We start from the raw sequence: 24,659 nt of genomic DNA, 5'->3' as shown, positions 1-24,659 counted from the left end.
ACACAAATTAGGCATGCATGTGGCCCAGGTAGGATGTGGTATGTACCATGGTTTGGGTGGAGGGGCTGTGGCTAGTGTGCCTTAGTGGCTTTCGGCCATTGTTGGCATATTTAAAGTTGTAAAATAGCAAACCAAACACGTTTGACCGACATTCGTGACCAAAGTGCGGCTGCCGATCCGTTTGGATCCCCAGCTTGGCTGGGGCTGAACCAGGATTTCAATTTCAATTTCGATTTCGCTTGGGCTAGCGACAAATGTGGTCCGCTCCCCAAATCACCAGATCACCAGATCCCCCAGATCCGCCAATCCCCTCCAGCGATTCCTGCGACTCCATCCGCCAAGCTGACCGTGTGACTACTTTGGCAAATGAAAATGCTTAGAAGAAAAATAAAAGTTGCGCTGATCGCAGCCGCAAAGGCAAAATAATTTATGATGCACTTTTTGAGACTGGGGCCTCCGTCTTCCAGCTCCCTTCATTCCTTCCGTCTCCACTTGGTCGCTGGATAACTCCGTGAGTCATGGGCATGGGCCGCTCCGCTCGCAGCCAGGTGTCGCTCAAACAAAAGTGAAACCATTCTGGTCGGTGGGTCCCCCACTTTATCGGTTGGGGGGACTCAGGGACGTGGGACTTGGGACCTGGGACCAGAGACCAGCGACCACGGAGACCCTAAAATATGGCGCATTTGATATTTATGATTGTCTGCGTTTTAGCGTTTTAATCACATGCCCAGGGTGCACTGACCTGCCGCAACCTACGTACTTCGGCTTTAGCTACTTGCCGGCTACCGAATTGCGGTGAAAATCCCTCGCAGTTGCAGTTGGATTAGCAGGGCACTGCAAGAAATATTATAGTCCAACGCTAATTACTTAAGTCCGATCAAAATGGATTGCTCTGAATTTAAAATTTAGGAATTAGGAGTATTTAACGAACTTCAGAATATAGTTTTCTTAATCCACATATGACAATTTGGGTCTTTGATCTATTTCGGTTTGATATTTCATTTCTTCAAGTGACAGAGGTGGCCCACGGCCCAGCTAACTATGTTAAACAGCGAAATCAGGCTCGGGCCAAGACTAAAGACTGAAGACTGAAGCCTGAAGACTGAGGCCTGAAGACTCAAGACCAGGTTGGGGCTCATGACTCCCAGCGTCATCAAGATAAGGCGCATGACATACGGCGACAAGAAGCTACCAGAGCGTGCTCCATTCAGCGCCTTTTGGCCAGGAGGAGGTCGCTCCATCGCCCATCGTCAGCGTCACGGCCACAGCGGTGGACCAGGCTAAGTAAACAAAAACAAAAAAACATAGCAGAAAGAAAAAAAAGCCTTAGCCACAAAACGCTGCGACCAAATTTGGTCAAACGTGCAACATTTCAGCCGCACGCTGTCAAAGTTTTGGCGTAGAAAGCGAAATTTTGCGCGACTGAGGTAATCCAGGCTACTGATGACGAGAATTACGAGAATGTGGCAACCGAAAAGGAAAGTATTTGTGCGCCCCAACTTTCGGTTGAACTCGTTTGTGGCAGCCACAGAAAAATTGTCAATCGATCTTGGGCACCCTCTCAAGGTCCAAATGGGCAAGACAATTTGTTTTATAATCGTTTAATGCGCTTGTTTTTCCGATGACATCACCTGGAGTCAAGAGTTGGAGTTGCACGTTTGTATATATATATAATATATCTTCGATCATTATAATCGCCGTGGCGATTCCCTCGCTTGGCGACGTGGCAACATCAGCATTAACGCGGCCCACGCGGCGAATGTGTAATCAATCAACTGGCCATCGCGGAGGCCAACACAGGAGTGGTTCCCCTTCTCACAGATCTTGGCCAGCTATCGCTAATGGCTGCCACACAGTGTCAGGGGCATTGGTTGCAACTTGCAGGTTGCAGGTTGCAGATGGGGCATGTTGCCCATGTGTAAGTTGCCCATTTGATAGACACCGAACAACGGGCTGATGTGGCTTCGCACTGCCGCATTGGAGGGCGTAATTACATTTTTATTGAAGCCTCCGCAATGCAGGTGCTGCATTTTGTGTTATTTCATCGCAGGCAGGCAGCCAAAGTGCCAAATGGAAAACTCCCATGAAAATTAAGGCTCGTTTCCGGCGTAAACAAAAATCGAAAATTTACATAGTTCACCGCCCCCGATGGCAATTTTAATGATTAATTTTCTCAGGCTCCAAATAAATGAAAAACCCATTGACAATAACGTTCAAATTGTTAACAACAGAAGCTGGCTAAAAAGGGAGCTAAACGATATTTAAATGCCCTTCCTTAGCTAACCTCCTTAAATAGTCAGATTCTGGAAAGCAACAAGAACATAAATAATTTATGCTTAAGGTGTGTATTACTAAATCAAGTTGTGTGATATATAAGTAACTTTTCTGATAAGTGGCAATTAAATTGCAAACAAAACAATTAAAATAAATGATATGAAATCACCAAAGTTTACGAAAAGAGCATAGTTTTCGTTATCCACAGAGAGTATCGTATTTTTCCAAGTATTTTGCCAAGCGCGACTTCAATCGATATAAATCTACAATTTTAATTTTATTTGGCAAGAACTCGCAGCAATATATGAATGCAATGGTCGATAAACATCGACGGGCACGACTCATACCCGCTGCCAGTGGCAGATCTTGGCCAGATTCGATTCCCCGGGCCCAGAACTAGCTGACATTTTCGTGGGTGTGGGCCGCCAAACAAAGCCAGATTGGGGACCAAATGAAATACAAAAAAAGGTCAACAGGCAGCAATCAAAATAACTGAAAATAACTCAATTTTCTGGAGCAATTAACATGGTGCCGCGATCGCAGATAGGCCCACACACTCCTTTGGGGCGGCAAACTTGAATAATTCGCGCAGACGAAGAAAAATTGCATGTAATTAACAGTTAATAATCAAAAATTACGTATACGCATGCGCGGCCGAGTCGCGGCAATTAATTTGGCCATCGATTTTGGTCGGCACTCTGTGGGTTTGTGAGCTGTGAGCTTGGAGCCGTCATGAAAGCCACGTTTGGCCTCCCTGACATCCAGTGGCAGCTGGGCGAAGATGGCCAACAAGAAAGAGCTTCACCCGCAACGAAAGTTTCGCATTCTTGCCTTTGAGTGAAATGAAAAGTGAAATTATTTATTATTAATGAAATTAATATATAATCATGTTTTGGGTGCGTATGCGCTTTGTTTTTGCGCGACAGCAGCACGTACATATGTTAAATCACAAAAAAAGCGACGATAAATAACCAACAAAACGCCGGGACCAACATGACCAAGTCCAACACGTTTCGCAGCATCCAGTGAAAAAGGCCAAAAAATATACGAAAAATACTTTTGGCCAGGCTTTAAAAAGTTCACTTTCGTTTGTGTCCAAAAACTACGTCTTACATGGCATCTGCTCCCAGCAGCCGTATGATAATGAACACGTAAAATTGGGGGGAAAATGTTCGAAAACTGTGCGCAAAAGCACAAGAGCACAGCAAAACCAGTTGCTTCACCAAAAATCATTGCAAATCGAAGGCAGATGCTCCATGTGGATGAGGATGTCTCCTGCCAGCTGACAGGCTGAAGGTCGCCAATGTCACAGAATGTGTGCTCAGTCATAAATATGGCCTGAAATATGAAGTTGACTGTGAGAAATGACCTGCCGAGCGCTACTAAGTAATGATAAAGGAGTGCCATTAATTTATAGCCACTAAAAGGTACTCCAGATGCAAGAAGTACACTTTATTTGTTGGCCATTACAATCAGTACTGGATTGGCTTAGTGTTAGGTGATATAAGACAGTCACCCTATAGAATTGTACAATAAACCAACCGTATAAGCCATATAAATTTAAATCAAATAAAATATACCGCATTGGCATAAGTGGCCTCATCAGGAGGAAAATTTGCAAATTAAGTCCACCAATTTCGGTTGAGTAATTTGCCATAAAAAGTAAAGTAACTACATACAACTTAATTTGCCTTAATGGCATTCATAAATTGCACCCTATAAAAATCAAATGAAAACCAAGTGTTTCCTCCAGTCGCGTTACAAATTAAATGCGAAATTTATGCAATTTCAATTTCCTTGTGGCCTTTTTAATTAAAACATAAATATTTATATGGAATATTTCACATGGCTCGCACACTTGCCGCAGCCTAACCAAAATTAATTCAGCAAATAAATAATAAAATCATTTACAATATAATTGCAACGGGCCAACAAAAACACTTTCACCTTCGCCACGAAGTCAAGTCTTTTCCCAATTTTATTTTTTTACTTTTCACGAGGGAGGTGAGAGGGTCTGATTTTATTTTTTCGCTTGGTTTTGGCTTGGTTTTTTCACAGTTCGGGCCATTGCTGTTTTTATTTATGCTTTGTGGGTGTTCAACATGCACCATTTGACTTTTTACCACTGTTTTTCCTCGACTGCCGCATAAACATATTTATGCATCGCAGCGTTAGGCTTTTATGGGATGCCAGAGAGCCTGCAATTAGCCGGTGCCAAGTAACGTGGCTTATGCCAAGAAAAACAAATCGTCGCAAAAGTTGTGTGCTCGGAAATTGCATTTCATTTGGCCATTTGACACGGCCATGGCCCCAACTCCCACCAAAATCTTCGATCAACATCATAATAGAATCTGCCATTTAGCACCTGACTCCCCTCTACAATCTACAATTAATTAAGCATTAAATGTTTGATTTGCACTAGGCACATACATAAAACATGGCTAACTTCAGTGGAAGGCGCGATCATGATGCCATCGCAATTTTGGCCAGATAGGCACTCCAAAACTCTGCACAGTGGTTTCAGTGGGTTGTATGCGGAAAACGGACATCGCATTGCTTCCTTATTGCAACTCAGGACATGAACAAGAAGTGGCCCCATTTAATAGTATTAAACAATCAAGTCATTCGCTTACAAACTATATACATACGTATGCCTAAAGTTGTTAAATATAATATATTAGAAAGGAATAAAGCTTTCCTGATTTTTGGTTTCCTTGAGGTATATATATTTTGCATTTTTGTATAGAACCTCATTTCCGCCGCTACATGAACTACTTTAAACTTGAGTTCCTAAAAACCAACAAAAATTACCCAAACCAAAGTGCAATTATCTGCTCCTTTTTTAGCTAAGAATGTGCAATCGAATTCCGGAGAAACTTCCAATAACAGAACTTAGACCAACCCATCCATTCTCAACCAGGTTAATGACCACTCAATCGGCGTTGATCCAGTGTTCACTAGTTGACTGCCTGCCTGCCCGACTGGATGACTGCCTCACTGGCTGTCTGGTGGCTCATAACTCATTACTAAGTGGCAGGCTTTTGTTATGTGGCACAAAATGCCAATGAACTCCGTGCATGGGTTTTATCAACGGTTCCCATTCCGCTTAGAAACACAATGAGCACAAAGAAAACGGAAGCGTCCTCGGCGCTTATAATTTGCGGCCACTAAGCATGCACTTCCAGTCGGAGATATATATCCAAATATATATATATATAAATGTATCTGAATCTGAACATGGCAGACGCATCCGAAGGCCGTTCGAGGAAAAACGGACCGCTAGACCGGCGACGGAGGAGTGCATGCTTAAAGCGCGTTAAACGATGATTTAATGCCAATAAATACGTGTAAACGTTCATTACAGATAATTAATGTATCTGCACAGAGGTCAGACAGTCAGGGAAAAAAAGTGAAACTTCAATTAGACGGCTTAACAGCATTATGGCGTGGACGATTAAGACTTGAGTTACGTGGTGCGGTGCGGCAAATTGACATTTCACCTGTGCGAAGTGGTCGTGGTCGTCTCTCTGCAGCTCAGCTCGGCTCAGTTCAGCCTGCCTTCCTGCCATTGATCTCTTTATCAGGTGGTTCGGGTCTTCAGTGTCTAGACCCTGGGGTTCCGGATCGGAGAATGGTGAACGGGTGAGGAGGGAGGCTTGGGGACTTCGTCGTCTGGGATTTTGGACGGGCGTTAGTGCTGCACATGCCCCAAATCCCGGCAACAATCTCAACTCTGCCCGCCTGACAATGTCGCCCAATTCGTCTTGCACTTTTCATGCCCGCCGGCTGGAAATTTCGTATTTCTTATACATATATCTTTTCTCGGTTTTTTCCTCCATCGACGAGCTGGGTTTCAGTTTTCAGCGATCGTTTTTCGGTTCGGTTTTGGGTTTCGGTTTTGGTTTTGGTTAGCCTTTTCAATTTAAAATGTAAATCAAGTGTGAAAAACAAAATCTGCAGCGAAAGTGTTGCAATTGCAATTTGCTCGTTGCGATTTTTGACGTTTCTCGCTCCGAGGCTGTGTATTGATTTATTTTGATTGTTAATCAATTTGGCGAGCGCTGTCCCCCGAACACTGTCGCTCTGGTAATAGTTCAATGAAATTATAAATCAGTCGGCCAATTCCCGTCCACCCGATTCCGGAATCCCCCATCACCATCCCCATCCACATCCTCATCCTCATTCCCATTCCCTCGGTTTTCAGTTATCGCAAGCCAGTTGCATATCGAGTAATTCAAGACAAACTCGAAAGAATGCAAGTGACACACTTTTGATCTCTTTCACTGCGGCACCATTAACCCATTGAGGGTGGCAAATAAATGGGCGTAAAACTGAGGGGTATTAAGAGGGGTTTATCAAGAAACTCATCAACCTATATACCTAATTGTCTATTTATGTATATTTTTAGCTAAATTCGATTTAAAGGTTTACACATCAATATTTATTCAATGGAATTTTCTGCAATTAAACAGATGAAGTTATGCACTTCAACTTGTCTGCAAAGAGTTTTTCTCGTTTGAACAAGATATTTGTAACGGACAACCAACTTTTTCTAACCAATTTTAAATTGCTAACATTTAGTGGGTTTGCCTTTACTAGGTCAGAATATTAACATGCAAGACACATTGCCAGCAAATTCTTAAAAACTCAAATACCTTAAGGTACTCGAACAGAACTTTCCTTGGCCACAGCAAGAAGCAAACACCAGTGGGTTAAGCCGATGGGGAGGTGGGTCATTTGTCAGCAGGAAGCTGCTGGAATCGAGGAAAGCCACTGCCAATGCCGCTTTTGCAGCAAAAGCAAAAGCAAAAGGTTATGGCGCAATTTGCGCATGCGCACGCAAATTACGCGCCATAAATCATGCGACGGAACGCAAGGCGACTTTTGTGGCCATAAAGCTGGGAGGTTTTTTTCTTTCTGATTTTTCGCTTTGCGGCTCCCTGGGCTTGGCTTTTTGTGGGAGTTGCCCCAACTGTCACCGTTGCTGATTGCCGGTGGCTGCCGCATTGCAAGATTAGCGAGAAGCGATAAACACATAAACCAAAATAAATTGTAAAGAAAGTAGATGTGGCTATGGATATGGATATGGATATGGTTGTGGACACACATTCGTTGGTCGCGTGCGTAAGCAATTAATGGTCATATGGTGACTCCAAGAGTTGGACAAGCGGCTTCGACCATGTGTGCATCTGTGGTCGCTGTGACATTTGCTATCCTGACCCTGACCCACAAAAAGCTCGGCGGTTCGCTTTGGCAAATTGAAAAAGAAAACTCAACTAGAGGCATGTCAATCACTGTGGCACTTCATCGCCCCCCAGCCACCCACTCAGGTGGCATGCAAATCTTCTGCTTTACCCCAGGTATTTCACTTCTTTGCCAATTTTTTGTCTTCGCCTTTATTTTATTTTTTTTTAACACTTTTTGCACTTCTTGACGGTCGCGGTTGGCTGCTGTGCCCCCAAGGTTAACGGCGCAAACAAAGCGGGCCAAACAGCCAAATGGAACCGGCCAAAATGAAATGGAATGAAGCTCGTCATGGACCCCAAAGCCAGCGGCTAGAGATGGCCAACTGACAAGCGCTCCGATTTGGATGGGAATCAATCCGAAATGTGGGAGCGGAACCGGGTTTATGGAGATCAAATATCGGTCAGTTTGGAAATAGTCAAAAATATAACTAGGAGGAACACTATAAGGTCTTAAATAATGTTAATAAAATATAAAAGGATAAAATGTATCCTTTAATCCTTTTCAATGCCAATATGGATCTTTTGTGCAGTAAATCTATGCTAAACCATCTTGTCATACAAGAACAAAACCTAAATCATTTAACTATCTAGTCTTAGCTGATGTTCGGTACATTCTAAAATTCTATCTTATAAACTCAAGTATTTTATTGATATTTTGCTTTCAAAAAGCTCTAAGAATGGTATTTTACTTCTTATTTTTTGTTACCCTTTCCTTGTTTCTTCAAGAACCCTTCAAACCAGTGCTAAATTTAATTGTCTAAATATATCAATTTCAGTTTGGCATTCACCTACTTTTTGCTCCCTTCGACTGACCCAGAATCACTGATCACTTCTGGCAGCCACAAGTGCTTTTGGTTATCCCAACTGCCGGCCGGGAAAATCACGAGACGAGTGCCATAACTCTCACGCTCCGATTTCGACCGTCTCTAGGCCCATGGGCACTTCGGCGCCGACTTTGTTCTTCTGGCTGCCAAAGCCAGGCCCAAAACGTCACTCCAAAGAGCCAACACTCAGCTCGGTTCGCGTTCTTCTCATCGTGTTTATAGTTGTTTTCCGATTCGGATTCGGATTTGTTGAGTAGCAGCGTCTGAGGAGCAGCGGCATTGGCTCCATCTGACAGCTCGTACTGCCTGGCATGTATTTTCATTTTTATGGATTTTTCGGGAAGATGGGGATGTGGATGGGGATGGGTATGGAGCATTGGCCGTAGAACAGCTGCATTCTTGGAAGTCAAAAGCGAGACGTTCTATGGTTGTGTGTGGCTATGGCTTCTAACTGTTGCTGATTGAAGTGAAGACCCGTCTGGCGGCCAGTTTCGCAGGGCGTTGCAGAGGTTTCTGATTACAAATTGAATTTTATTAGTTTGCTTGCGCCCGCATTGATTTATGATTTTTCTACCAAAAGAAATCTATACATAAATACAAAAAAAAATGCCCAAACTAGAACTGGGCTTTTGTAGGTTGTCTTTAATTAAGACCAAGTGTCAATATGATTTATGCTCCGCACATACTCGTTGCTATAATTAAAGATTCGAAATCATCTCAGCTTGTTGTGGCTTTCCCTTTGGCCAACACCACATTTTTGTTTGGTATTTGTGGATTCGAGAGGTGGACACATTGCGTGCGATTGCATTACGAGTGAAATTTGCCAACTTTTACAAAAGATCTTGGGATATTGATAACCTTTTTGCCTAGGTTTTGGATTGCTGCCGCCTCCGACTTGGCTTTGCTGCTCCTTCTGCCGCCGCTGACATCATCAAATTCGAATCCAAGTCCAAGCTGGCAATTTCATTTCGATGGCATCCATTTGGGTTGGCTTTGATTACATAAATTTGGCGCCGTCTGCGATCGCGATGCGATGCGATGCAAGGCGATGTGATGCGATGCCATGCGGTTCGGTTCCATTTGCATCTTCAAAGTCCAAGTGGAACCTGGAAATGTGGGTCAGCGGTCTTCGACTTGGGTGCGGCTCCTTGGCTCTGGACATCGCCATATGTAATTACAATAACTGCAACTTCCAATGCAACAACGGCGATGCAGCGGCATCAAAGCAAACAACACAGCACTATACACAACACTACACGACTCGATCTCAAAGTAAAATGTCTCGAAACCTGTCGCTTTTAATTAAAGGCCCCGCAAACTCCGACTCTAAGTAACTTTTCATGTTCCAAGTTATGCGCACAATTTTAAGCGACAGCCCCCACAAAGGCATTCAACATCAAAATAACTTTTGCATTTAGTCATAACTGCATTAAAAATGTTATTGTTGCGGTTAAGTATTGTAAATGTTTTCGCTGTTCGTATGCAAAAAAGAGGTGGTAGCATAGAAAAAAAAACTGGGAAAATCTCAAATTTTTCGGCTTGGGTTCGCTGCTCAGGTCCGACCGACCCACTTCTGTCATGTTGTACGATAAATACTTTGAGATTTATTGTCTGCCGCGGTGGCAGGCATAATTACAATTTATGCCCAAGGTGGTCCCCCCAAGAGCACCCGGCCAAGTCCCGTCTTGTGCAATAGACCCCAAAGCGTTCAACTCCTCCCCGAGCCGCCAGCTCCATCTCAATCCCAGTCCAATCCCAGCACCAATCTCCGCCAGCTTGCCAAGTTCAAAAGCATGTTTGAGGAAGCTGTCGCCAAAGACAAAGGGGCATACAAATTGCCAGGGAAGCCGTCTAACGAGCCGACCCTCTGACAGCCACTTCGGTGTTTACCTGTCTCGCAATTGCCATTATTCTTGCCTGAATCGAAAGTGAACACCTCACAATATTGGGAATATGAAAGCTGGTAGTGTGGTTCGAAGATCGCATACCCCTTGTAAGTAACGCCCCCACTAAAAAATGGTTTAATTTCGATGTAAACTATTTTCATTCACTACAATGAGAAACAGGTTGTCCAGTCAAAGTATATATATTATTATCTTCTTAAGAAAAATGTCAGGGTATTTTAAATATAATTATTTTCATTAGGCATACAAAAGTCGTACAAAAATATTTATATAAACTGCGCATCAAGCATTACATAATATTACATAATAGTTTCGGGTATCAGAAATTTGTATACTGATGCCAAAGAGAAGTGAGCTTGCCGCGTTTCAGTTGTTTCGGGGATCTCGATTGTGGACGTATATTCTTCAGAGTGCAACCAACGGGCAGACTTACCTAAAAATTTAAATTTTAAAATAAAGTATAAATAAAAACATTGAGATTAATGGTAAGCCAGACTTACGGATTCAGCGGTCACCCGGACGGGCTCCTTATCCGGACAGACCACATAGGTTTGGGAAACATCGGAGAGAGTCTCGGGCTCGGAATCAAAACTGATCTTGGGTTCGATGGGTGCAGGAGTGGGCTTGGCAGCTATTTAAATACAAAAAAAAATTAAAAAATTAATTAATATCCTTTAAATTTTCAATAAATTTAAAGACATAAAATTTATGGGTTTTTTATACTTACACCTGACGTAAATGAAAAATGTGCAGCGTAAAGTTTTTCCATCGGTGGTGGTGGCTTCGTATTTGATTGCGTGATCGCCGACTTTAAACAAAGAACCCGGAAACTGCAAAAGTATAGTTTAAGTAATGATATTCTAAAAGCCATTTGTTTTTCTTACATGTGACTTATAGATCTTAAGCAGTTTTCCCTCGAATCGTGGCTCATCCCACACCACTGAACGCAGATTCTGATGCTCCTTCAGGTATACTTCAATGGATGGAGGACAATAGTTGGTGGTATCTGAACCCAAATCCACCCGTGTGCTTTCACTAGAAGCAGGAGCAGCACTTATAAGCTTGGCTGACTTGGGGGAAAAGGGCTCCAGCCTGGAGTAGGAAGATGACCCAATATCTGGCGAACTAAAGCTAGGAAATTCCGACTGGCGAAGTGAACTGTGTGTGGAAAATGAACCGAAGCTCGATGGCTTGGGAGATGATTCCCGAGAAAGAGACTCTAGTTTCGAGTAGGGTAATGACTCAGAATCTGTGGAAACGTGGAAATTGGTAAAGGAAACTGGTTTTGGAGTTGCATCCAGGGCTTTGAATGCAGGAAATGAGTATGAACTACTAGTGGACAAGGTCGCAAATGGAGCCGGTCTGGGAAGTGATGATCTCGAATAATCAGATATTCCCGAAAAGGTGAAAGGATTTGATTCTCTAGGTGTCGCAGCCTTAACAGTAATTATTGTGTGGCATCCAATTGTGAGCTTGGTCTCCGGATCGTTAACTCTAAAGTCGACCTTATGGACTCCAGCTGGCAGATGACCCTGAAGTTGACCAGCCCAAGCGGGATGGGCGACCAATTGGCCATTCTTAAGATTGGTTTGGGGTCTTTGAAGAGTCACATGAGCCTTCTGCTCACCGGCATGCAGCAAGATTACAACATTTTCCGGACACTTGATATAGGGCCTAATCTGTTGAACATTCTGGATTTGATGAGAAGTCACTGTTTCCGGAGAATTCCACTTCGAGGATAATTGATTTCCAAGCAAACCGCTGCCGAATGGCTGACAGTTGAGATCTGTACCGAACGACCAGCCCTGCAACACCATGCAGGCGGTCAACAAGGATCCGGTGGGCACGAAGCCAGCATTGCACTGAAGATGGCAAACGTCACCAAATCGGGATGGACCCTGAGTACAGCTCGCTGGGAGTACAACTCCATTTCGGGCGGGCTTTAGAGCTGGACAGATTCCAGGTCTCTGTACACGAGGTTGGTTGATGGCTGCGAAAAGATACGGAAGAGATATAATGCCAACTGTATCTATTACTTAACTTATTGACTCACCAACACACTTGGTCTCGGGCCCCTCCCAAATTCCGTTGGCGCCACAGCTCTTGATCTCAGGACCCTGTAGAACATAGCCCGGATTGCAGGAAATTCGGCAGCGACTGTTGTAGAAGAGCTTTTGCTTATGGCGGTACCTATTGCAGTGGGACTTGCCATTTCGTGGTGCCTGGAATCGAGGACACAGATCCCTGGGTTGCAACTGATTAACCCACGAAGTTTTGGGTACTTCAGGACGCTGGGGAACGGGTGCTTTCGATGTAGGTATGTCAGCAAGGGGCGGAAGCTTTGGGAGACCTTCCCACTTAGGCAAAGATGGAAACTTGGGCTCTGGGTAATCGAACACAGCCGGTTTCTTCGGACTCTCGGGTATTTCATTGGACAGCTCGGTGAAATCAGGATACTTTGTTGGCTTCTTGAATTCGGTTTTGGGCGATTCAGGCAGTGACGAGGCAGTGGGAATCTCCGGCAGAGCGGGGAACTTGGGGAACTCGCAGCGGAAGCCTCCAATCTCGTTAATACACGTTCCGGTGATACAGCTAGTCTTGTCTTGTGCACACTCATCGATGTCCTGGCAAGTCTTTTGATCACTATCTAGTTTGTAGCCCGGTGGACAGCTGCACTTGAATGAACCCTCGGTATTGGAGCAGCGATGCGAGCAGCCACCGTTTTTATTTTGGCACTCATCGATGTCCACACACTTGTCGTCCGATCCCAGGGTATAACCCGGATTACATTCAATTGGAGCACATCCATCGGCGGATCGCTGAGTGCCCGGCGGACAACCCACCAGAGCGGGACGACAGCTGCGACCATCGTCGTTGAGGATGTAACCCAAGGGACATCCACACTCGAAGGTACCTGCCTTATTGATGCACTCGTGGCTGCAACCGCCGGAAAGAAGGCCGGCACACTCATCCACATCCTGGCAACTTTGCTTGTCCTTGGCCAGCTCATAGCCCCTTTCGCAGGCACAGGCATGGGTACCTAAAAGATTGATGCAGATGTCGCTACAGTTTCCATAGTCCTGCGAGCACTCATCAATGTCGGCGCAACCGAATCCATCTGGAGTTAGCTCGAAACCCGTTTCACAAGCGCAGGCAAATCCCCCAGGTTGATTTAAGCAGAGCTGCGAGCATTGGCCATTGCTATCGAGGCACTCGTCAATGTCCTGACAGGTGCGCATATCCTCGGATAGAGCATAGCCCAAGGGACAGGCGCACTGAAAGCCACCTGGCTCATTCTGACAAAAGTGGGAGCAATTCCCATTGGACAGAGAGCACTCATCAATGTCCAAGCATGTAGGCGCTGATGGGGCTTCGGATGAGGTTGAATCAGTAATGAATGAGCTGTTTAGTGATGTGACTATGTGGTTATCCAAGCCCAGGGCATATCCCGGTGGACAGAGGCAGGTGTACGAACCATTGAGGTTCTCGCAAAGCATTTGATCGCTGCACCCATGAGTTCCCTGCGAACACTCGTCGATGTCGAAGCAATAGCCGCGTATGCCATCCAGCTTGAGGAGCTCATAGCCGGCGGCACATATACACCCATACGAACCTGGAAGATTTCGGCACACCTGCTGGCAGCCACCGTTATTTACCAGACACTCGTCCACGTCCTCGCAGCTCTTGCCATCGGCACTCAATCGGAATCCCTCGCGACAGGAGCAAGCTCCTCCTCGCGCAGTCAGGCAGATCTGTTCGCATCCGTTGTTGTTTACCTCGCAGAGATTCTCGGCCAAACAGGTGTATTCCTCGACCAGGTTAAGTCCTTCGGGACACTGGCACTGATAACCACCTGGTGTATTCTGGCAAGTGTGACTGCAAAGGTGCGTATCCTCTGCGCACTCATCAATATCCTGGCAACTGAATCCCTCACTGCGGTAGCCCGTTGGGCAAATGCAACTGAAGCTGGTATTATCCTCACTGGCTAGACAGGTTCCCGGGGAGCACTTCTCAACTCCATTTTCTGTGGAGCACGGAGATTCCGGCACCAAACAGGAATGCTGATCCTCTGATAGTTCATAACCCTTGGGACACACGCATCGGTAGCTTCCCTCCGGCAAATCTTGGCATTCGTGAGCACATCGAGTGCGATTCAACTGGGGATTCTGCAGATCAGTACAGCTATCCAAGCCACAGCTCCGCTGATCTTCGAGCAGGTGATATCCTTCAGTGCAGGAGCAACGGAATGATCCAATAGTGTTCTCGCACTTCTGCTGACAGACCGCGTTATCAAGATCCTCAGGACCCTCTACCTCGCACTCATTAATGTCCTGGCAATCAGTGCCGTCGGCGGAAAGTTGAAAGCCAGAATTGCATGCTTTTCCGGCGGGTTGTTCTTCGGAGACTTTCACTGGGATTTCGTTGCTCTCCTCGATGGGATTCTCCACAACTTCTGTGGTCTCGGGCTTCTCCTCCAGCGGCACCACACAGCGATAGGAACCAGGCAGATTCTCGCAAGCACCCTGGCAATTCGATGACAGCTCGGGATTGGCACATTCATTAATGTCTGCAAATAAGTATAAACCATTTAATGTGAACTTTTTTTCTTCTTAAAAATCATTTATAAAAACATACCAACACAATTCTTTCCCGACTCATCTATGTAATAACCCTCTTGGCAGCTACATTTATATTCTCCTGGAAGGTTTTCGCAAATTTCCGAACAACCACCATTCGATTCCAGGCATTCGTCGATGTCTTGAAAAAGAATAATATTGTTTAGCAAATGATTTTAATTTATTAATTATAATACACCCACCGAGACAGGTAGCATAATCGTTAGGATCCAGGGTATAGCCCTCTCGACAATCGCATTTATTGATGGGCTGGTTTTCATCTGGATAAAGCAATCGCTTGCAAATGTGCGCACAGCCTCCATTGTCTTCCCCACAATTGTTATCCAAGAATTTTGGTTCATAAGGATCTTTGGTGGGCTCAACAGATGCATTGCTGGAGTTGAGTACATCAGTTTGGATTTCCGCTTCTAGGGGAGTTCCATTTTCAAGGACCTCGTTCTCAGTTTCAGTCTCCGCTAAAGTTTCGTTTTCACCTGATTTCTGAGCAGGTTCCGATTCAACGACTTCATTTGCATGATCATCATTAATGTCGATAACTATTTCTGGTTCAGGCTTGGACTCGGCTTCATCCACTACCGGTGGTGGTGGTGGCGGTGGTGGCTCCCTTTCACTAACCTCTGGCTCCTCATCCTCATCAATCTCACTTTCCTCGTCGTCATCGTGGGGCACAGTTTCATACTCTTCAAATTCATCTCCCGCATCGAAATCTACGTCCTCATCGGGTTCTACATAATCCGATTGGGGAATGCACGTGGGTATTTCACCCACCCATTTCTGGTTCGAGCAAAACATTTCAGAGATTTCGGTTTCAAAGTCGTAGTTATCATCGCACACGAAAAAGGCGACTAGGAAGACCTTCTTGCCCCTCCGGCGGCGATCGAAAAGCGACACCCTACCATGGTTAATCTCCGGCGGTAGGATTTTGGCCGACGAGCAGCTCATGTCCAAAGTAGCAGCCAAGGAGACAGGCACTTTGGGCTCCTCTGGAATATCCATGACATTTTTCCTTTTTCGCTCAGAGCTCGGAGAAGCTATGTGGAAATAGAAAAACATATATTTTTATCATATAATCAAAAAATGAGCATTAAAAAAATCTGTCGAAATTTGAGGGCCTATTAAATGGAATTTCCAGGGATTGCAGACATAAGTTCTAAAAGCTTGTGCGATTTTATAACAATGAAGTTGTATACAGATAAAAAAAAAATTAACATGCCCATAACATAAACATAAACGGTTTCCTATGTTATGCATCCAAAATTATTTAGTGCACTTAAAGATTTCTCACCAGAATCCGAAGGCAATAAAACATTTTATTGTTCGTTCCATACCACAAACAGCTGTTCACCCTCACCCAAAAAAAAAGACCCGCCAATACAATCCTAGAATCTCTGCTTTTAAGGGGAAACCCATAAAAACTAGGTGAATCAATCTTTTGAATCGTTGCCAAAAGTTATTTCATTGCCATCTAGTCTTCACGGTTTTTTAATTTAATTTGTCATTTTGGGATTTGCGTTGTTTTGATTTACGATCAGTTTGTATATATTCAGTTTTCATAAAGCCGGCCGGTAATTTGGTGAGTAATATTTCGCTAAGATAAATAAGTGCCCCGTGTTAGCCATGACTATTTTGTGTTACACATTTTCCTGAGAGCGTGTCATAAAACTATGAATATATGCTCCATTAGCTATAAACCAAACGGTTTTTATGGCCATTTTGTGGACATTTTAATGGTCAATATATATACATTTGAAATAAGAAACATAGTCAAAAAAATGCTGGAATTTTTAGACTAATTATGAAAAAATTATAATTATTTGTCTTAAATTCAATTTTTTTTTTTAATTGGAAAGGATTTATTTAGTGTTATTAAAAACTATATATATATATAGGTTAATGTTAAAAGGAGGATTATATATTGAATAAGACTGAATGGAGTTTTATGGATACATTCTTACATTTTTAAGATGATATATTTCGTAATAGCCAACCGATCGCTATAATCTAAAGAAGCACAATCCAAACTATAATAATCTTTTACAATCCCCAAAATTCCTTGTAAGCTATCCAATAAATTTCCCATTTCCACAAAATCCGTGATATATTTTCGATTTCCACCCACACTCACCTGAAGCAAATGCAACGCATGCTAGCGCGCATAAAACATATTTCGCCGCCCACATTCTGCAGCCCTATTCCGATCCTTATAGAACAGCTTCCACACACCTTTCCACTCTCACTTGTGTCGAGTTCTTGGGTTCAAATTTTATAAAAAAGAATACATTAATAAGATTTCACGACATTCGTTTCTTTTTTTATTTGTTCTCCAACATATTTATGGGACAAGATCTATATATGTAGCGGCATATAGAGGAGCAAAGCCATTAAGATTAAGGCGGCTTTATAAATAGCACATGTTCAACACTTTTTACATATATTCACAGGTCATTCGTGGAAAAGAAGGGTCGGTTTTACATCAAACGAAGGCACTTTTTGCAATTACAGTTCAATAAGAGTTCCACTACTTTAATTTATTTAAAACACATAAAAACAGTCTGTATATATACTTCAGTAGTTTAAGGAAAAACCAGGAATAGTATTTTTATTTTGGAAAACGCACCGATTCCGTCGAGAGCCCAGACAAGACTGAGGAGCCAAAGAAATTCTGACTTTTCTCGAAGGGAACGAGAAAACAGTTTTCCGATGTCTCCAAAGATATATGTATATATATACGTTTATGGGTGTATATATGCTGATATTTCATTGATATCATAAAGCAAATTAGTGCGAGAGCGCACAAATGTCACCAGAGGGGGACGCGAAGAGGGAGGCTATTTTTACCCATGGTATTATCATTAGCATTGGGCTGTGAAAATTAATGAGGTTCCGTCATCCATTGAACTTGATCGCATTGATCCTTCAGCAGCTGTCAAATGCGGTAGTCTCTAACATAATTTATATTAGCTGGGACTATGTAGAATAAATAGGCTGCTCAGTCACTATGTAGATTATCACAAATCGTTTTTAATCGAACATAATTGGAAACAATAAGACCTAGAACGTTAATATAGTTTGAAATTCTAAATATATTTCGGACATAATGTATTTACACCCACATATACCTGTTTCAAATGCAAATGCTCATAAAGCATTTTCGCTTCCCACACTTAAGAATCGTTTATTCCATCCTTCTACATGTCAATAAATTTGCTTTTTCATTTTGACTTTGCTGACTCAAATTTTACTTGTATATTTACATTTAATATTCTTTTCAACATTTTTATGGTAAGGAAACTATGTTAAAATGCGAAAGATATAAGAGATTAGGGCACGTTTAAAAATAACTCATGATTTTATTTTTCGATGTTCTTTAGCTAATCAAATTGGTAAACTTGTAAAAATAAAAATATTAAAACTGGTTTCAACTGAAATTAATTAAGTATCACAACGCTTACACATTATTTCTTTGATTTTTAAAGAAGACCATCAATAAACAAATTGCCCATCTAAACTCAAGATAATGGATGAGTGTTAAGAGGCGAAACTTTCGCATGGGGGAGGCCATTACATCACAAGATTGGTCGACTGGGTCCCGAGCACTTTTGCTCTATTGTTGAGCGCATAATTAAGCGCCGCTTAGCTTATGTAATTAATGTCAAGCCAAATGGCAGTGCCAAGAGCCCGAAGTGGAGAGTCTAATGAACCAGCTGCGTGTGCTGATTTATATGCGACTTTTTGAGCTGGTTTGTTTGTACACAAGTATGTTATAGGTCTGTCCGTCTGTCCATCCGCCTGACTGTTTGTATGGCTTGGCCAAATTGTGTTTTGTCACCGTCACCATCGCGAACGACGTCTCTCGATCGCGCACTTAGGCCTCGTTTATGCGCAGGCTCTGCTCGGTACTCCAGTTTCTTGGCCCATGTGAATGTGACATAAGTCGCCGGGTGTACGGCCATGATATATGAATATGACAAAGCGACATGGACAACTTTATTGGCTCATGAAAAGCGCTGTCACTGCTTGACTGACATAAATCACCGAACGGCAGAAATAGGCATTCAGCGCCACAAGAGCCAATCGATTGCAGCAAAAAAATCAAAAAAAAAAACTAGCCAAAAAAGTGTTTGGCCAAAATAAATCAAAAATCAATCTTTTCGAAGGGCCCGTCGACGATCTCATCTCTGTGCGGCGGTGTGGGCCACAGTGAAATCTAGCGCAATCGAGCGATTTGCATAGGACAGAATATGCCGAATCGATTGCATAGTTGTTATCTGATTGGAACTGTCAACCCAGGCGGACATTTCGCTTCATTCATGGGCATGGACAAAAACCCATATGGAAATTAGAGCAACAATTGGACATCGTGCAACGTTCTAAAAATAATAACCGAGTGGAGCCTTTATTGACCAACAGACAAACACACAAGCCCACGTCAGGAATGTGAGCAAGCGAATGCACGCCACCTATCGGACGAACGAGGCGTATCCCGACACGCTACCTCCTCACACATACACTCAGATTTTCGTATCTGAAGCCTTGTTCTTCACTTTCCCTTGTTGTGTTTTCACTTTGGTGACGGGTACTCATAGGCTACCAGGGTATGCCAGCCATTAAGTGATGCTCAAGATCGGTAAACATTAGATTACACACATTTTTCTAACAGTTATCATAATAACTTATAAATAGGTGACATATAGGCAGCCCGAAATCAATGATAGTGCAAAAATTTGTACCAAAAGTTTAACATTTTCTTGGATGGATTGGATTTTCTTTCTTCTTCTTAACATTGGATATTGCAACTATAAACTAAATATCTATAGTACATTTAAGAAATATACGAAATATGTTTGAGCAAACTGATTACACTCATTAAATAATTTGTTTTGCACAACTTCCGAACTAAATTTTGTATAATTCATTACAGTAACAGGTACTCGCTGGTCTAAGCTCGCGCTAGTCGGTGCCCCACCTTATTTTGTTGCAGACCTAGAACCCTTTTAGCTTTTGGCCTATAACTACCTTAACTATGACTATGGTAAGTGTGCGCCCAACGCGCATGACCTCAGCAATTTCACTTCACTTGAAGTGCAAACGCACATGCAAACTGTGGGACTCGAAGTGCTCCATGGGTCCGGTTGACCAGTTCAGCTCAGAACGGTCCGGTCCTGTTGCGTGCCCAGTAAATGGCAATGGTAGGGATGTGAATGGGGATTGTCGGCGGTGGTCGAGTGCCGAACTGACCCTTCACTTTAGCAGCGAATGTTTTGGGTCAGTGCTCAGTTGCGTTGAGTTCGTGACCAAAGGCGGGCGTATTTCTTATACCCAATTCATAATCATATTCATATTCGATATAAATAAATCCTCGGCTGTTGCTAAAGCAATCCACATCGATTCCCGCTCCGATCGGCATGGTACCGCGATTGTCTGGCTCGAATTGAGAAGAAGTCATGGGCTGTGCCAGCAGCACTCCCATGGTTGCAACGGCGGGCAGCGAAATGCTGAAAGCCGCCAGCCATGTCAAACAGAAGGGCGAGGCCGTCGTGGAAGGTGTGTGTGTTTGTGCTTGAGTGTGTGTGTGTGTTACCAATCCGTGCTGGCCATTTGTTTAGGTGTTGGCCAGCAGATGACATTTAGGAGTGTGCAGTCGAAGGGCAGTTGCAAGCTGGCAGTCGGCGTATACTTGATATTTCGAGCGGATACTTAATTTTCAGCGAAGGACAGTCCTAGATCAAAACCAATTATTTTATGTTAAGAATTCAAGAATTTATCCTTGACAATACAACAACTACCTTATTTGTAGTTCACCAATGATGGATGGATTTGAGTAACTTTTCCTAAGTGCATTTTATACTCCTACCTCGATAAACTAAAGTCCTTGACCCCTGGCTCAAATCAATAATAAATTCAGCTAATTACCGGCCACCAACAAGCTAGTAAATTCCCACTTAATGCCAAAAAGAAATTCGAAACATCCAGCCGCAATGTATGTAATAAATTTGGTCGTACTTCGCATTATTATAATAACAAGCCACGTAATAAAGGACAATTGGCCAGCGCAATGCGTGCCGCGGAGCCTTTTTTGGCCTGATTTTTCGCCATTCGGCCGCCTTTCAGTGGGTCGCAAGTGAAAGCTGGCTCCATTGCCATCACCCGACCATATTTTTATACATTTATTTAACGCATATGAAGAAAAACGACTTGGTTGCGTGACCAGACGTCAACGAATTAGAGCAAAAACATTGACTTAAAAATATTATACGTACATGTGCACTGCGGGAAAGTACTATTATTAAATGCGGACTAAACTCTGCAAATTGGCTTCAATTATTTCAATATTATGTTTGTTTTGAAATGAAAATTTGACATCAATTCTCTTTGCATGTGTAGTTTAAAAAATAGTTTAAAAATTATTTATATTTATTCTTTAAACTAGTCAAGTGTGGTGTTATTCTATTATTTTTTTACTGCACATTTATGTACTACTTATGTATTAGCACTCCCCTGTCGGAAGCGACAATTGAAAGTGCTTTCATTCCCGTGCTTTCCTTGCAGACGCCTCTGAAACACTGACCACCACTTTGGACACGGCCAAGGAGACCGTTGGCACGGCGGTGGCGGGAATTACCACTGAGCTGGGCAATGCCTTCAAGGAGGGCACTCAGGCTCTGGACGAGGCCAAGCACAAGGTGATGGAGGGTCTGCACCTGGAAGAGCCCCAGGAATCCGAATCGAAAACAGATCCGGTAGAGGCAACGATGACCAGTTCCCGAGCACCAACGCCCAAAATGCAGGAAGATACGGATAGCCTGAAGACCACCACTCCAGAGCCGGAGATCGAACGTGCTCTGGCCAACGAGGAGGAGAGCCCACCGACTCCGAAACCCTCGCTGGAGGAGATGGTTCTGATAAGTGCCGAAGTCTCGCAGGCAGTTGTTGCGGATGCTCCTGCTCCGCCGGCTGCCGAGCCTTCATCCGCTCCAGCAACAGATGCACCCGCAACCGAATCCTCCGCTGCCGTGGAGTAAGTAAGCCTAGAGAGCACCTGAAGCATCGCAAATCCGTAATCGCTAACCCGTAACCCCCGTAGCCCCATCGCAAATCCGTAACCTGTAGCGCCACTGCACCCTGAAGTTTTCGCGTAGTTTGTACCTGCAACGTTCGCTTATGATTCGTAGTTCCCGTCGTAGTATCCCGATATTTACATTTATTATGGCCTAATCAACATACTTTCTCCTCTCTCTTTTCTTGACTTGTATGTAAATTGTAAATAAACTTACTCTACTTCTATGTACATATCATATACTCTGCCTTTGTTTACTTGCGACCTCAGCAAATCAAACTAACAAGAACATCAACAGCAAAGTCATGTGCGTAGTATTGTGGTAATATTTTAAATATATTTTACACGTTAATTGATATTTTATTGTCGAATAAGTACATAATTGCAGAACTAATGACCTTTTCAAGTAAAATATATTATTTGAGATCGTTAAAGTTTGGCAAATACCACTTTTACACACACACAATCTCACTTATATACTAAAAAAACTAAACACTCCACCAAAAATTAAAACACTAAAAGACAATCCACACTTAAATTCTTATACACTGAATCATAACCCCCCAGAAATCGTAAAGTGCGCCGCAAATTGGTCAAAACGAAAAAAAAGGATGAAGAGGAACATAGACCCAGTACCACCGAGTGGGAGAAATTCGCAGATCAGTTGGCCAAAAGCAAGAAGTTTAAGCCCTACGAGAGCTTTGCCCACGGTCAAAACAAGTTCTCCGTTTACCAGGATCACACCAGTCTGAGGGATAAGCCGAATCACTACGATGGTCATTTTAGCGGTGGAAACTCACAGAGTGCCTCCCAATCGGATTTGTCCAGCGGCCACATAACTCCAGCCCCCACTCGCAGGGGGCAGCGGGAGTTTGCCAAATTCGTGGGTTCCGAACAGGCGGGCAGTATATCCCGGTCCAGTTCCAGGCTTTCGAATGCCGCCACTTCCAGGACCTTCGATTTCAATCCACAACGCGAACGCATCAGTCTTTCACTGGCCACTCGCATTGGTTCCGGTATTCAAAGAGCTCCTGCTGAAAGGATTTCTGGTTGGGGTAGAGGAAGGCCGGCTCCATTGGTGGAGGAACCTGGATACGGACGCAGGATGAGCACTGGAGTTATTCAACAACCTTTGAGAGCCGGAAGAGAGAAATTCCTAGGCAATGGAAGTCGCCGGACAGTAAAACCCATAACCCCGACAGGGGAAAAGTATTCCAAGAAGCAGCCTTCCAAAATGATTTCTTCGCGAGAGTCATCTTATTTGGATTTCGATCCTCGCAGTCCCCTAAGGATTACCAAAACTTTACCAAAGGATGTAGTACGGTCCAGAGAACCATCTTTGAATGAGTTTGATTCCATTAAGACTCAAAGAACACCCTTAAAAGGATCAAAGCCCTTAACTAAGGCTGTAGTGCCATTAAGGAATGTATCTTCCAGAGAACCATCTTATTTGGAAATAGAGTCTTTGAAAACCAATCACGATCCTTTAAGGCTACAAAAACCTTCAGTTAAGGAGACTGTTAAATCTAGAGATCCCTCCTACATAGAATTTGATTCCTTCAAAGAGGATAGAAGTCCGCGGAAATCAGAAGCTATGGAAAAGAAAATGGTACGCTCAAGAGAGCATTCGTACCATGAAATTGATTCCTATAAAGCACCTATGCAATCAGATAAAGCACCGAAACTACCTCAGAATTTCACCCAATCAAACAATATTCCAAAGGAGCACTTACCTCAGAGAGATTGCAGTCCGAGTGATGCAACCCAAACTTCAACAAACCAAAATCAATCCTCCGCACCCCAAACACCTAGAAAGACAGACACTCCAAAAGCTGTTGTTTCCAAATCAAAGATGCCATCCCCACCGATTTCCAGGGCTTCCAGCGCAAAATCATCAGACAGCAGCAATTTAGATGTGATAATCCAACCCATGAGCAGTCTGAACACACCTAGTATAAAGTCCTTTAACCAGTCACCGGATCAAGTTGTCATGGAGGGCTATGAGGATTCCGATTTGGAGGCTGCGCTGGCCAGACTGGAAATCTTGAGAGGATCAACGGCCACATTGCACTCCCTAAGATCCTGCAGTCCTGGCAGGCACACCTATACAGCCTCCTTACTAAGTTCTCGACGTACTTCGCCTTGGGTGATGAGGAAGAATTACGGAGGCACTCTTGGCCACAAAGTAAAGCCACAAGAATTAGTGGAGTCCCTGAAAACTCCACAGGCCATTCATCAAACCCTCGAACGCTGCGATATTTGCTACAATGAGTTTCTTATAAACTAGCTTGTTTATCCTATTCTTAGATATTTGTGAGGAAGTTGGTTTCCATGAACGAGGATAATAGCGAAGGTTGAGCTTCTAATACTTTTGAAATTCATATATATTTATTAAAATAAATTTATACACGAAATTACTGCCGTAAATAGCAGAGAAGATTGTTTTAATCTACTATTTTTACTTTCATTTCGAAATATCATAAATGAAATGTTAGATAGGTAATTAAGAAAATGTATATTTTTTTATATAACCTAGAATAATAACATGGCTCAATGGGTCTTCTAAATAAATTCCATCTACATATTTACGCTGAAAATAAAAAGTATATGTACTAATAGATTGTTTAATATTGTGCAATCCCAGGATAAACTGTTGAACCACAAACTAAGAAGTTGTGTGCTATTGCAACGCTTTAATTGCGAAACTTTTATGACAG

At 43.3% G+C, this 24,659-nt stretch overlaps 2 protein-coding genes across 7 annotated transcripts; one reads left to right on the top strand and one right to left on the bottom strand.

Annotated features, from left to right (window-relative positions):
* Window positions 1-10,428: 10,428 nt before the first annotated feature.
* LOC6737158 (fibrillin-1) lies at window positions 10,429-17,584 on the bottom strand. 3 transcript variants are annotated; one of them, XM_039293317.2, is made up of 10 exons: window positions 17,503-17,584; window positions 17,011-17,134; window positions 15,068-15,916; window positions 14,884-15,006; window positions 13,862-14,815; window positions 12,302-13,288; window positions 11,133-12,238; window positions 10,976-11,078; window positions 10,749-10,879; window positions 10,430-10,681 (listed from the first exon to the last, which is right to left on the bottom strand). In XM_039293317.2, the coding sequence occupies exons 2-10, from the start codon at window positions 17,063-17,065 to the stop codon at window positions 10,568-10,570; spliced, it is 4,422 nt and encodes a 1,473-aa protein (XP_039149251.1). In that variant the 5' UTR covers window positions 17,066-17,134; window positions 17,503-17,584; the 3' UTR covers window positions 10,430-10,567. The 3 variants fall into 3 exon arrangements, with proteins under 3 accessions (XP_016030816.1, XP_016030815.1, XP_039149251.1); XM_016171041.3 differs by having other exon boundaries at window positions 10,429-10,681; window positions 12,302-14,815; XM_016171040.3 differs by having other exon boundaries at window positions 10,429-10,681; window positions 12,302-14,815; window positions 17,450-17,544.
* LOC6737157 (cell division protein FtsN) lies at window positions 16,374-24,398 on the top strand. Of its 4 annotated transcripts, none has more exons than XM_039293318.2 (3): window positions 16,374-16,458; window positions 21,435-21,903; window positions 22,510-24,398. In XM_039293318.2, exons 2-3 carry the CDS (start codon window positions 21,572-21,574, stop codon window positions 24,227-24,229), a joined length of 2,052 nt encoding a protein of 683 aa, XP_039149252.1. In that variant the 5' UTR covers window positions 16,374-16,458; window positions 21,435-21,571; the 3' UTR covers window positions 24,230-24,398. The 4 variants fall into 4 exon arrangements, with proteins under 4 accessions (XP_039149252.1, XP_002084004.2, XP_016030813.1 ...); XM_002083968.4 differs by lacking the exon at window positions 16,374-16,458 and adding an exon at window positions 19,781-20,429 and having other exon boundaries at window positions 22,510-24,396; XM_016170046.3 differs by lacking the exons at window positions 16,374-16,458; window positions 22,510-24,398 and adding exons at window positions 20,126-20,429; window positions 21,970-22,182 and having other exon boundaries at window positions 21,435-21,907.
* Window positions 24,399-24,659: the final 261 nt, after the last annotated feature.

Source organism: Drosophila simulans, chromosome 3L, assembly GCF_016746395.2.
Source record: "Drosophila simulans strain w501 chromosome 3L, Prin_Dsim_3.1, whole genome shotgun sequence".
NCBI lineage: Eukaryota > Metazoa > Arthropoda > Insecta > Diptera > Drosophilidae > Drosophila > Drosophila simulans.
Note: the sequence above shows the minus strand (reverse complement) of the source record. Positions and strands in the feature narration are given on the sequence as shown.

Bases quoted from the DNA above. Each gene is read 5' to 3' on its own strand.
- LOC6737157 (XM_002083968.4), top strand. From the start codon at position 20,330: ATGGGCTGTGCCAGCAGCACTCCCATGGTTGCAACGGCGGGCAGCGAA. The intron at 20,430-21,434 runs GTGTGTGTGTTT...CTTTCCTTGCAG, and splicing joins GGGCGAGGCCGTCGTGGAAG to ACGCCTCTGAAACACTGACC. The intron at 21,904-22,509 runs GTAAGTAAGCCT...ATAACCCCCCAG, and splicing joins GAATCCTCCGCTGCCGTGGA to AAATCGTAAAGTGCGCCGCA.
- LOC6737158 (XM_016171041.3), bottom strand. From the start codon at position 17,065: ATGTGGGCGGCGAAATATGTTTTATGCGCGCTAGCATGCGTTGCATTT. The intron at 14,816-14,883 runs GTATGTTTTTAT...ACTTATTTGCAG, and splicing joins GTCGGGAAAGAATTGTGTTG to ACATTAATGAATGTGCCAAT. The intron at 11,079-11,132 runs GTAAGAAAAACA...ATACTTTTGCAG, and splicing joins TTAAGATCTATAAGTCACAT to TTTCCGGGTTCTTTGTTTAA.